This window comes from Plecotus auritus, assembly GCF_963455305.1.
Source record: "Plecotus auritus genome assembly, chromosome: 6".
NCBI classification, from domain to species: domain Eukaryota; kingdom Metazoa; phylum Chordata; class Mammalia; order Chiroptera; family Vespertilionidae; genus Plecotus; species Plecotus auritus.
This window is the reverse complement of record NC_137773.1, coordinates 41,584,520-41,598,329: the sequence shown is the minus strand read 5'-3', so window position 1 is coordinate 41,598,329 and position 13,810 is coordinate 41,584,520. Positions and strand designations below refer to the sequence as shown.

Below are 13,810 nucleotides of genomic sequence, written 5' to 3'. Positions count from 1 at the left end.
AGGAGTTCATCACTGCCAAACCAGTATTATATAAAATGCTGAAAGGTATTCTTTAAGAAGAGTAAAAAGAAGAAAAAAGTAAAGATAAAAATTATGAACAACAAATACATATCTATCAACAAGTGAATCTAAAAATCAAGTGAATTAAAAATCTGAGGAACAGAATAAACTGATGAATAATAGAATCAGGGGCATAGAATGGGAGTGGATTGATAATTCTCAGGGGGAAAGGGGAGTGGGAGGTACGGGAAGAGACTGAACAAAAATCATACACCTATGGATGAGGACAGTGGGGGGAGGTAAGGGCAGAGGGTGGGATGGGAACCAGGTGGAGGGGAGCTATGGGGAGAAATAGGAGAAACAACTGTAATAATCTGAACAATAAAGATTTATTTTTTTAAAAAAAGATAAAAAAAAAAAAAAGCTTACACTTCATCTTAGAGATGATCAACAGGTAGTGATACTGATGGCTTTTAAGCCAGGTCAGTAATTTCTCTTGGAAATATCACTCTAAGAAGTATTGGGACACAAGGACTAACAGGTGAGATCAGATGAGTGTGCAATTTCCCCATTCCTGTAGAAGGGGATATGAAGAAGTGTAGTGCCACAAAGAACCACATTAACCCTACCAATAATCTCCTTTGCTCCAAAGGAAAATATGTTTTTAGCAAACACTCAGCAAGTTTTATTGAGTTCTGATCAACTACACAAGTGCAGCATTATTAAAAATTTCCTCAACATTATTTATAAAGTCAAAAGACACCCATAAAAAACCACAAATTAAGAGTTTGCCGTTTATATTTAAAAGGAAGTGTTTGATTTCACCAAAGTTAACCAGGATCAGAGCTGAGAACAGAAAATGGTGATTCTTCCACCAACTTTTGTTTCTGCTCCTATAAAAGAAGTCTGAGAAAAGTAAGGTATAAAAAGAAAAGTGGAACCAAAGAGTTAAACTTCTAAAATATGTAATAAGGCTAAAACTACAGTCTTGATTTTGGCACAGAGTATTTCCTGGTTAAAAGTAATCTACTTTCCCAAATGTGCTTTCCTGTTCAATTGTTATTACTTAAAACTATAAAAATGTACAAGAGAAGTTGGCAGGGAAGACTGGGATCTTGGGAGTGATAGAAGACACTCTTCTGTCTAGACAACAAGAACCCAAATCAAAAGAAACTGATTTCAAAAGCCCTGCCAAGAACCAATGTGGAATTAATAGAATTTCCACAGGTTGTACTATCTATTCCAAAAAAAGCAATCTGTTGTTTAGGAAAGCATCACAGAAACCCTCAATCCTTTGAATCTGAAAAAAAACAAAGAAAATATAGAATACAGTGCTGTTTTTAAAATACAGAAACTCAAATAAATTCTTTCTAATTATCCCGAGGGTACATGAAGAGTGAACTGTAATTATGGTCAATTAAACTATTTAACTCAAATCTCTGCACCAGAAAAGTAATGCTAATGAGCTCATCCTATGAAATTCAACTGGCTTGTCACATTCTGATGAACTCCTCTCATCTGAAAAGGTGCCAAATGAAAATACACCAGTAAATTTTGAATATGTAATTAGTGAAACAGAAAGCCTTTTGATTATTCATATAATTAAAAAGTTTGCTACTTTCTAAAATGGGAGTAATAAGGAGTGTTAGTTTAACTAATGACATGTGGTATACATTCAATGTGACTGCTGACTACTTGGAAGTTTTACCTGGACCCAAGTTTACAAAGGGGTTTGGGGCTATACAGTCAGTCCTGAGGCTCCGTTTGCAAAAGAAGTCATAGGTTCACATGAAAGTAAAGCCCCATCTTTTTATTGGCTTTTAGCTTATTCTGAAACAAGTGTCTTAAATTCTGAAAACTGTAATTCAAAGGCAGTATCACAAGTATAAAGATGGATTATTTCCAAATAATAAGGGCTACTCAAAACTACATAAAATGAAATAAGGAAAGCCTGGAGGTCGGGAAGGGGAGGTTAAGATTCATAAATGAATTAAGCTTGATGACAATTAATTGGTATATATTTGGTTAAGATTGCTATTTATCAGTAATAATTGCTAGGGTGTAAATACAATAATAATGTAAAAATACCACATAATGAAAGCATATTTTTTTCTTTACCTTAATGAGAATTTTTAATAGATTAAGGAAATAACATGTTTCTGCAGAAAATATAAAGGACTATTCTATATCCTTCCAGAGTAGACAGCTTAGCACTATTACAGGCATCTTAATTCCAAAAATGTTATATTCATTGAATAAACAGTAAGGATCAAAATTCACTACAGAAATAAACTGCTTTATAAAATATGAAAAATATAAAGAATGTGGGTAATAACCAAGTATATTGTATTTTGGTGTAAAAGAAAAATGACATACTTTTTCAGATATATCTGAAATGGACCAGCTAATACATTTTTCCATGAAAAATTATATTCACTCATTCATTCAACAAATATTGATTGGATATTGATTGGACATCTCTTATGTGCTAGTCATATGCTACATACTAAGGATAAAAATAAAAAGAACCTCTGCTCTCATAAAACTTAAAATCCATTTAAAAAATCATCAAGCTGCCGAAACCGGTTTGGCTCAGTGGATAGAGCGTCGGCCTGCGGACTGAAGGGTCCCGGGTTCAATTCCAGTCAAGGGCATGTACCTTGGTTGCGGGCACATCCCCAGTGGGAGGTGTGCAGGAGGCAGCTGATCGATGTTTCTCTCTCATCGATGTTTCTAGCTCTCTATCCCTCTCCCTTCCTCTCTGTAAAATATCAATAAAATATATTTTTTTTAAAAATCATCAAGCTATACCCTTTTGCTAAAATTGAACATTTTTATAGGAAGGAGAAGATATTACAGTTATTTTTCATTTTCTTTTTAAAATCTCTATGCATCTTAAAATTATCCAGTATTATTCCTGATAATAATTTTGTCTTGTTTTCTTTATGTTTTGTGTTTTGTTTTGTTTTAGAGAGAGTGGAAGGGAGACAGAAAGACAGAGAGAAACATTGATGTGAGAGAAACACATCAATTGGTTGCCTCCTGCACGTGCCCTGACCAGGGACCGGGAGGAGCCTGAAACCCAGGTACGAGGTATGTGCCCTTGACCGGAATCCAACCCGGGACCTTCCGGTCTGCAGGCCAACGCTCTATCCGGAGCCAAACCTGCCACGGCGTTCCTCATAATAATAAAGAGGATCTTTTCAGTCAAGAAAATAAACTGTAGTAGAGTACAAAAAAAAAAAAAAAAAAAGGACTAAAGTGACAATAAAATAAGGTTTGGTTTAAGCTCTTTGTAATTTAAAAATTTTATCACACAATTATACTAGTAAATTAGAGCAATCTTTTTGGAAAAAAAACAACAACTTAGCTTTAAAAAAGCAGATATTTTAGTCTGGTAATTCAACTACTAGGAATCATAAATGCAGTTTGGACACAAATCATGTTTATAACCATTTTAGAGAAAAACAAAAAACCTAAATATTTGAGAATGGAAGGGTAAAACAAATTACGGTTTATCCAACTAAGTCTATTATTTGGTCATTAAAAAGATATTAGCCAATAAATTTTAAAATAAAATATTTACCATATAATTTTAAGTGAAAAAAAGCAGAATATAAAATTATATCCTATACTAAAATACCATTATACACAGAAAAAAATCTTTAAAATCTATAGGAACTATAACAAAATATTAAGTTGTTATCTCTGAGTGAAAAATTGAACTTTCACAATACATATTAGAATATTCAAAGATTCTAGGAATTCTTGTGGTAAAGAAATACATTTGACTTTAATCACCAACTAATTGTAAAATGCATTTGACTTTTAATACACCAACTGGTATAATCACCATTTCAGAATGTCCAAAAAAAAAAAAAAGGAACCATTAATTTAAGTAAGTGGCTAACACTTATGGTCTCCTAAAATTAATAATGTATTATATTATAACTGGCAACATTCCCATCTTAAAACATTTCTTTCAAACTTAAATATAAATAGGCAAGTGTGATTTCAAGGTTTTAATTTCACACACTAAAATCTTTTCTCAAAAGATGTTGAATGCTCAATTTACTATTAAAAAATGTTCACAATTAAATAGCTACTTGAAACAGGTTTTCTATAGCAAAATAAGCATTAAACATTCTGCAGAAATAATTTGGAGATATTTTTGTAGATATAGTAGCCAGAAATCAGAAGGTGAAGTTTAGGAATCCAATTATAGAAATGTTGACTTCTCAGGAAATTTTACAATCTGAAGTGAGCATAAAAAGCAATATAAGAAAGTCCTTTGACCAGGGCTAACCACGCTGGAGCTCATGAGTAACATCACAGGACACCATGGCCCCATGCCAAACCATAAAGTGCCAAATGGAAAATGGCACCAGTCCATGGATTGTAAATACTGTATCAAAAGAAAATAAAGGAAAAAATCTTTCATTAGCTCAATTAAAAATGCAGTTATAGTACCAGTTCCTGCGATGAATAAATCAGTTCAGCAGGTCCAAGAGCTGACAGCCACTGTTTAAACACATTCTCCACTGGCAGCAACTTGAAGTTTAAAACTTCACTGTATGTTTCCCTAGTTCCTAAAGTTTTTTTTAAACTAAAGTGTTTTTGGATGGTGTAGTTGATTTATAACCCTATCATCTGAAATTTTCACATGTGGCATTTTATGGTTAGGCATCTACCTGACCCATTATACTATGCAACAGTAGCCAATAAAATTAAGATAAATACTGCAAATAAAAGTATTCATACCAATGTGCCCAAACTTTAGACCATAAATTCCAAAGAAATGAAAAGTTTCTACTAACCCAACATTAACCATTCACTATTTCATAACCCTATTTGTCAAATTATTCTTACTAAATTAGCATGTTCTCCTACAGAGCTTCTGAAAAACCCCAAAGGTAGGCTGTAAGTTCAGTAAGTAAATTTAAAAATGTTTCAAAAAGAATTCAAAACCACAGTAAGTAGCCTAAAGTAGCCTAAACTAGGCCCTGGGGATGTTCCCATCTTTTGGGCACTGTTTACAAAATAATTGTGTTCTTTAAGTTAACAAGTGTATCACTTAGCTTTTAGTGGCTAAAACAACAGACATATTATTTCTGACAATTCTGAGGGTTTAATGGGGTTCTGGTATGGGCAAACTTCGATTGGGGTGGGATAGTCTAACATGGTAACATGTCTGACAATTGGGTGGATGGCTGGACTAAGGGGATCTCAGGTAGGAGGGCTTGTCTCTGCTCCACATGATCTCTCATCCCCCAGGAAGCGAGTACAGATTTCTTCACATGGCTAATGCAGGGTCTCAAAGAGCAGCAAGAGCTGGCAAGCCCCAAGTGCTTTCAAGCTTGCTTGCATCATGACTGTGAATATCCTATTGGCCAAAGCAAGTTACATGGCCAAGTACAGATTCAAAAGAGAAAAAACTTTATCTCTTTTATGACAGGTACTACAAAGTTATAGTACAAAGGGCAAACACACAGTGATGGGCAGAATTTGTGGTCATTTTTAGCAATCTACCACACTGCAAAATGCACAAGTCCCTGCTCCACATAGTCCATGGTCAAATAAGTATCCATAACAGCTCTTTTGACACTTTAGTCTCTATATCAAAAGACTGAGAAATCCTGCAGCAAAGAAATACAGTTGATTTTATTTATACCAGCATTTCCTAAACTTATCCTATATAATAAGATCCTAATATGCAAATTGACCAAACAGCAGAACTACCGGTCACTATGATGTGCACTGACCACCAGGGGGCAGACGCTCAACGCAGAAGCTGTCCCCAGTCGGGGCCAGCAAGCGGGCAGCGCCAGGCTGCCGGCCAAGGAAGGTACCAACGGGGGCCCCTCGATCGCCCCACCCACCGGTTGCCCCGCAGAGGGAGGCGACTGGTGACAGCAAGGGTTGGGGGGACCCCCGATCGCCCCATAGATTGGCCCTGATCGCCAACCAGGCTTAGGGACCCTACCCTATATATTGGGAACAGTCTCTTAGATTTAAAAATTAAAACCTGGCAAGGCAACTCTTAACACTGAAAAAACAGGATGCAGTGATGACATGCATGGACTCTGGCTTGCACATTTTGTGGTCAGCCCTGATTCTGACACTTATAACTGTGTGGCAAAGCCAATTGCTTAATTTCTCTCTGCTTCAGTTTTTCTACCCATAAGATGGGGGAAATGGTACTGCTGTCTCAGAAGGATCATGTTATGTACTACTTTTTATAATCAAAGCAAAAAAAATGTAGCTGCCCACACAACAGCAAGATGCCTTTCACCTGTATGAAAAGTATGGTCACTGGTGCATGCAGCATCCCAGATTGCAAGAGGGATGTCCGACTTCCAGTTTAGGCCCAATCCCCATGGGGATCAGACATCCCCACGAGGGGTCCCAGATTGTGAGAGGGCACAGGCCAGGCTGAGGAACACAACCCCATGCGCAAATTTCATGCCCTGAGCCTCTAGTCCCATATAATAAAGGCTAATATGCAAATCAACCGAACAGCAGAACGACCGGTCGCTATGATGCGCACTGACCACCAGGAGGCAGATGGTCAATGCAGGAGCTGCCCCCTGGTGATTAGTGCGCTCACACAGGGGGAGTGCTGCTCAGCCAGAAGCCGGGCTCACAGATGGCGAACGCAGTGGTGGTGGCGGGAGCCTCTTCTGCCTCCGCGGCAGCGCTAAAGACCCCTTGGGGGATGTCCGACTGATGGCTTAGGCCTGGGGGAAGCAGGCCTAAGCCGTCAGTCAGACATCCCCCAAGGGCTCCCGGACTGTGAGAGGGCGCAGACCAGGCTGAGGGACCCCCCAAGTGCACGAATTTCATGCACCGGGCCTCTATTTGACCATAAAACACATTTTTTCAAGGAATGGTCACTTTTAAAAGTAAAAAAAATCCACTGATTTCTTCTCACTATACGGTTCCACAGCCTATTCTGTTGACTTGCTATCTTTTGAGTCTTTTATTTTGTAGCTTATGATTAAAAAAATGTTAATGACCAAGAAAACTGTGAATATTAACACATCTATACACAATGAGGCAAATGGTTCAAAATTACATCTGACTCTCTAACAAGGCTCTAAGTTTTCAAATAGCTGTAATGTTAGAGCTTTTACAAGAGTGTCTCAGCAGCAACAGGACTACCTCAAAAGAGAAATTTAAATGGTGTGATATTATAGAGGCAAAAGGAAAGAACAGTCCAAAATTCCACTCTTCTATCAGAACTCTCCTAAAACTGATAGAAAGTAATCTGTTAACTTTCCTTGCGCAGCACAGAGACACAGTTCAGGCAAGCTTAATGGCCCATCCTCTACCGCAATACTACCAATGCTTTGTTTCAATGTTCATTTTCCAGAAATCTATATCTATATATAATAGAGAAATATGCTAATTAACCGGGACGCCATAACGGGTCAACCAGACAGGAGGAAGTTGCGCACACAGCGTCAGGGGCAGGGCGGCAGGGGCCTCCGTGCAACTGTGCTGGGGGAGGGCCTGATCAGCAGCGGCCGGGGCTGCTTCAAGGGCCAGAGAGGGAGACAGGGCCGGACCAGCAGCAACCGCGGCTGCTGCAGGGCCCGGGGAGCGAGGCAGGGCCGGACCGGCAGCAGCCATGGCTGCTGTAGGGCCTGGGGAGCAAGGCAGAGCCAGACCATCAACTCAAGGGTGGGCGGCGCCGCACGATTTCAAATCACGTGCTGGGCTCCTAGTTCTATCTAATAAAGACGGAATATGCAAATTGACCATCACTTCATGACAAAGATGGCAGCGCCCACAGCCAATAAAGAGGGAATATGCAAATTGACGTGACAAAGATGGAGGTGGCTGGGCCATGGCGACAACGCAGGTGTTCCACCCCACCCCGGCTGCTCCGGGCCTCTGGGTAGCACGCGAAGGCAGAAGGAGGCTCCAGGCCAGAGCGTAGGAGGAAGGCAGTGGCCAGAGCGAAGGCCCGGGTCCCGGGTGCCAGCAGCCAGGGGAAGGAAGGCCTATTCTTGCACGAATCTTAGTGCATCAGGCCTCTAGTATTAATATAATAGGCCCACTTGGGACACAGAGGACGTAACAGATGATCCACACAGAAAAGGTAACTTCTTGCCCTTGTGGTGATTGGATTGAGAACTTTGCAAAGACTATCTATGATAAAACTAAATGTAAAAGGACCCCACAATCCATCAGGCATCATTAGTAGAAGGCATCATAACTAGAAGATATTTTTGTTCTGAAATTAGCCTAGATGACATTTTCTGATAAAATAAGCATGCAATTAGTATACTACCCAGCAACTGCACTCTTGGGCATTTATTCCAGAGGAATGAAAACTTAAATTCACATAAAACCTGTACAAGAATGTTCATAGCAGCCTTATTCATAATAGCCCCAAAATGGAAACAGCCCAGATATCCTTTAACAAACAGGTGAGTGGTTAAACTACGGTACATATACCACAGACTACTACTCAGCAATAGAAAGGAACAAACTATTGATACACATAACAATTTGGATGCATCTCCAGGGAATTATATTAAGTGAAACAACCTAATCTCGAACTGCTCTATACTATATAATTCGATTAATATAACATTTCTGAAATGACAACAGTTTAGAGATGGGTGTAGAAACAAGGTGGGTGTGATTATTATACTAGTAAAAGGGCAAAGCAGGGGACCACTGTGGTGGTGGAACTTTTTAGCATCTCGATTCTGGCAAGATGCACAATCTTTACATGTAATAAAACTGCATAGGTGTAAATATACACATGTGCGTACACACACATAAACGAATACAAGTAACTCTGGGACAATCTGAATAAGATCAGTGATTACACCTTAACCAGTTTGGCTCAGTGGATAGAGCGTCAGCCTGCAGACTGAAGGGTCCCAGGTTCGATTCCGGTCAAGGGCATGTATCTTGGTTGCGGGCACATCCCCAATAGGAGGTGTGCAGGAGGCAGCTGATCGATGTTTCTCTCTCATCAATGTTTCTAACTCTCTATTCTTCTCCCTTCCTCTCTGTAAAAAATCAATAAAATATATTAAAAAAAAAAAAAAGATCAGTGATTATGACATTATAAATATCCTGCTTGTGATAACATACTCTACTTTTTGCAGATGTTACCACCAGGAGAAACTTGGTAAACAATACACAGGATCTCCCTATAGTATTGTTTAGAACTGTACTGAATCTACAAATACCCCCACAAAAATTTCAATTAAAAAACATTTTTTTAAAGTTTAGCCTAGGAAGGTAGTTTCCCTGGAGTCTCAGTTTCTTTCAGAGTTGAATTCAAACAGTGTGGCTTGCATGGGGGATACAAATGACTTACACTTGGGACATCAACTGCAACCTCCCTCATGGCACTGGGCCTGACGTCATTCATTCCCTGCAAGAAATCATTCAGAGTAATCTTCACCAATGCAGCCACCTTGCTGTCAGGGAGGTTAGGCTGTTTCTTCAGGACTCTCCGCAAGGCATTGAGACCTACAAAGAGAAAATTAACACAGTATTTATCTTTTATCCCATAAATACAGACTGAACCATTATCATTAAAAGTAATAACAACCCAAAACCTCATGCATATTTTAGCATTTCAAATGTGTTGTGCTTGTGTGTATATATGGGGGTGGGAGGGTGGAGAAGAATATGGAAGAATGTGGGTGATAAAGGCAAAACTCCACGTGCTTAGTTTGGTAGGGAAAATGCAACAAACTGATATGAAATAGGAAAAGACAGATACTTTACAATTGTGAAATAAAATAAAACAATATACATAAAAAAGACCATAACGGTTCATCAAAATAATCTGTTTGGAGAATTTCCTTTAACAGGATAAAATATTAAAATAATAACATATATTTTGCTTCAGAACTTCTTGTCAATATATTCCAACCAGAGCTACAAGTTTGGTAAGGTATTGGCAGAACATCTGAAAGGAAGTACTTAGTTGGCAGGTTAGAAATGTACTTTTGGAATTCAAGAGGAAGCCAGGCTTCAGTGTTATGTTCCATTATAGGATGGAAGAGACCTGTAAGGGGATGCTAGGGGCTGTCACCCAGCCCTCTCTCTGTGTCATTCTGTGAAAATTGAGGTTCGAGGAACTGGTGCAAATTCCGCTGCTCAGGCTACTTCTGCTGCTATCAGTAATATTCTGTCCTTTGACAATGACCAGGAATACTGTGTCTTCTGCAAGCACTTGTGAAACTTGTTAGTTTGCAAGTAGGGTAAAAATCTCAGACCCTTCTGCCCTAGCTGGTTTGGCTCAGCGGATAGAGCATCAGCCTGTGAACTGAAGGGTCCCAGGTTCAATTCCGGTCAGGGGCACATGCCCAAGTTGTGGGCTCGATCCCCAGTGGGGGACTTGCAGGGGACAGCCGATCCATGATTCTCTCTCATTATGGATGTTTCTATCTCTCTCTTCCTCTTCCTTCCTCTCTGAAATCAATAAAAATATATATATTTTTAAAAATCTCACAGTTCAGAGCTCTTGACACAAAAATAAAAGTTTATGTTAAATTAGGTTGTTTTGCTGCCCAACATTCTTTTTAGCTAAATGGTGCAATAGCATAGAAAACTAACTAAATAAAACTTCAGTAATAAGGTGCTGTGTTGTATTCAATATCCCCTTGGTGGCCTGAAAGAATTTAAGCAGTTTCTAAAAAAATCTTCTATAAATGGAAGTACTCAAAACACCACAAGAATCTTACTGTTCTTCATGTCCCAAATAACTATATGGCAATACTTGTCAATATTTCTAATTTAGACCAGACACCTTACTTATACCAGTACTGAGATACTAAAAACTGAAACAAGAGAAGTGATCTAATAATTTTCCAGCCACACTTATGTCATGTAAGCACAATGTTTGATAATAAAGGAGACCAATCATTTTCACTTGAAGAAGGGGTTTGGAAAGAGCAGAAAATATATGCTTTTTAAAAGGATACACTAGAGGCCCGGTGCACGAAATTCGTGCATAGGGGGTGGGGGGAGAGAGTGTCCCTCAGCCCAGCCTGCAATGATGCAAGTGTTCCGCACCCAGCCTGGCCAGAGGCCAGGCTCACGAATTTCAAACCGATTCATCTGCCAACTCAAAAACCATGGCTATAATCTCAACTGCTATCTGATTTTAATCCGCCTGAGTATTTACATATTTTCTTCTCTCATCCCTCCCAAAACTAATCCTAGAGTTTTAAGAATCTGGGAACTTGGGCAAAGGAAAAAACAACCAAGAAATCTGAAATCTCAGTTCATTACCTCAACCAAAACCAACAGTGCCTTTTTGTTTGTATTGGCCCAACTCAAATGATCAGATCATGTGAATCATAAAGCACAAAATACAGGAGTCCTTACTGACTGTGAAAAGTCCAAAATGTAATTAAGCGTGCTCTTTCTTTGTGGCAGTGTCATTTACTCTACACTTAAACGTTTGCATTTCCTTAAGCCTCTCTGTTGTACAGGCACACAGGGTTGCATCATACTCAGATTCGCCAGCTGGGACTGGGGAGTGTGTGTTTTTCCTACCGGTCCTCAGCGCTAGCTGTCAGATGCACTAATCATTGCTTCCTTGCTGCATCTACCGCAGTGGAATGCAAGCTCCTGGCAAGAACAGCACCCAGAAAGCAATCCTAACAGATGCACGATTTGCTTTAGCCAGGCGCTCGGCTGGAAAGTTTCCTCAAACCACCAACATCCGTTTTCAATCCCTGGAGCTGGCAGGGCTCAGCTGGCTGGGTCCCCGCTAGGAGGGGAAAGGGTTTTACACTCACTCCGCTAGGCTGCCCGACCTGAGGAACAATCTCTCAGCCAAACTCCTCCAACCCTCGTGGAGAGGCTGTCCAAAGCTCTCGGGTGCTTAGAGAATGCTGAGTTCCCTCTCTGCGAAAGGGAGCTCGGGCTCGCCCGGCTGGAAATCTGGCCTCTGGGCACTGGAGGTAGAAGGGGAGCCAGGGGCGCGGGGGCACAGGAAGGAGCTAAACGCAGGAGGCAAAAAAACACAGAAAGGAACAGAGTCCAGGAGAGAGTGGGGGTGCAGGAGAGAGTGGGGGTCTCAGGAGCCAGCAGGGATGCGGATGAGAGCCAGACACCGTAGGGAGCTTGGGGAAACAGGACGCCAGAACCGGCGGGTGCAGAAAGGGGTGCGCTTACAGGCACCGGCGGGCGCCTGGGAGGCACTGGCTGGGAGATCTGCAGCAGACTCCCCAGAGCCTCTGAACTGTGGGTGTGAGGAGGATGCGGAGAGTTGGGGCAGGGGTTAGGGGGAGACAGCTAAGGGCATGCCTTTGCCCAGGTTGGCTGCAGGAGTCTGACGTGAGGCTCCAGAGGTTGGCCTGGGGGAGTGGGAGCCTGGGCTGTGGGCTCAGCACACTCAGAAACATGCTGAGGTCCTGGCGGCTGTTCCAGCAGCAGCAGCGGCTCCAGCAGCGCAAACAGCGCACAGCTCCAGTGGGGAAGGCGCCTGGTGCCCATGCCTCTGGCTCTGTGCCACGGCTGTCCTGACCTAGCCATGACCTCCCTCTGCAGGCGGCCCAACCCCGCCACACCCCTCACCCCGGCCTCCACAGCTTGGCATGGGCGCAGGGCGCTCGCCCTGGGTGCCTCCAAGCCCTGCAACCTGTCATCGGCTGTGCCTCTCCCCAACGGCGCAGCCACCATGGTGAGACTGCTGGTGCCCGCATCGCTGCCTGACTCACTGCTGCCCCCGGCCAGCGAGGGCCCTGCGCCGCTGTTGCAGCAGTCGACAGCCAGCATGGGCCTGCTGATAGCACTCATCGTGCTGCTCATCCGCTTGACTCATCGCAAGCTTCCTGGCCCAGCCGCCCCCATCTTTGTCGTGTCAATTTGCACATTCCCTCCTTATTGGCTGTGGGCGCCCCATCTTTGTTGTGGAGTTACAGTCAATTTGCATATTCCCTCTTTATTAGATAGGATTATAAGCACATGTTTATAAAACAACAAAACCTCTGCACTTTCAAATACAAACTACAGAATTTAAGAGCTGGGCAAAAACTTGAGGTCTATGAGGATAATAAGAAAATAGCAGTAGTTCCCAGAGAAGACAAGAAAGGCAAAAGATGAAAAAGACTTGAGTTTTCAACAATTAAGAATAATAAAGTACAAAGATTGATTCTATGACAAACACAGCACAACTTAACACATCCAAATAATAGGTAAACATATTCACATAAAATATATGAAATATAACATGAAAATTTGTGGGATGCTACTAAAGCTGTACTAACAAGGACAGTGACAGATACAATGCACATGTTAGGAAATAAAAATGGATGAAAGTCTAGGAGGTGCTCTTCTCAGCTAATATCAGGAACATCTAACAGTTTAGTGGTGATTAATAACAGTTTAGAAAACCCTTGCAGAAATCATTTAGTATATTCCTTTATTTCACAAATGATGAGAGACTACAAGGTGTATCCAAGTTCAAGAAGTCAGGCTTGAAAAATGAGTTGATATTAAACTGATAACATGTAACTTAAGGACAAAGAGGCAGCAGAGTATTCCAGGCAGAGAGAACAGCATAAACAAAGGCCTAGGGACAAGAATTAGCTTAACACTTGAGACTAGGAGGCCCTGTAGAACAAGACAAAACCCCTGTCCTTAACGAAGTCACTCTTAGAAATATGAAAGGACATGTCTTAAGAACATGTTTTAAATAAACCTAAATCCAACTTTATTAATTTGTTTGTAGATATATGAGGAGATAAAGTATAGACTGCCAGAAAAGAACAAAGAGCAATGTGGAAGTTACAGATATGCAAAAGCTGTGAGCCATAGGCCT

General features: G+C 41.1%; 1 protein-coding gene across 2 annotated transcripts in view; it reads right to left on the bottom strand.

The window, feature by feature from the left end:
* The window catches only part of AFG2A (AFG2 AAA ATPase homolog A), a 256,818-nt gene that overhangs the window by 205,197 nt on the left and 37,811 nt on the right, over positions 1-13,810 (bottom strand). For both annotated transcript variants that reach the window (XM_080674407.1, XM_080674408.1), the window contains one exon: positions 9,344-9,498. In XM_080674407.1, coding sequence (XP_080530533.1) covers positions 9,344-9,498 — 155 coding nt within the window. The remainder of the gene's footprint in view (positions 1-9,343; positions 9,499-13,810) is intronic.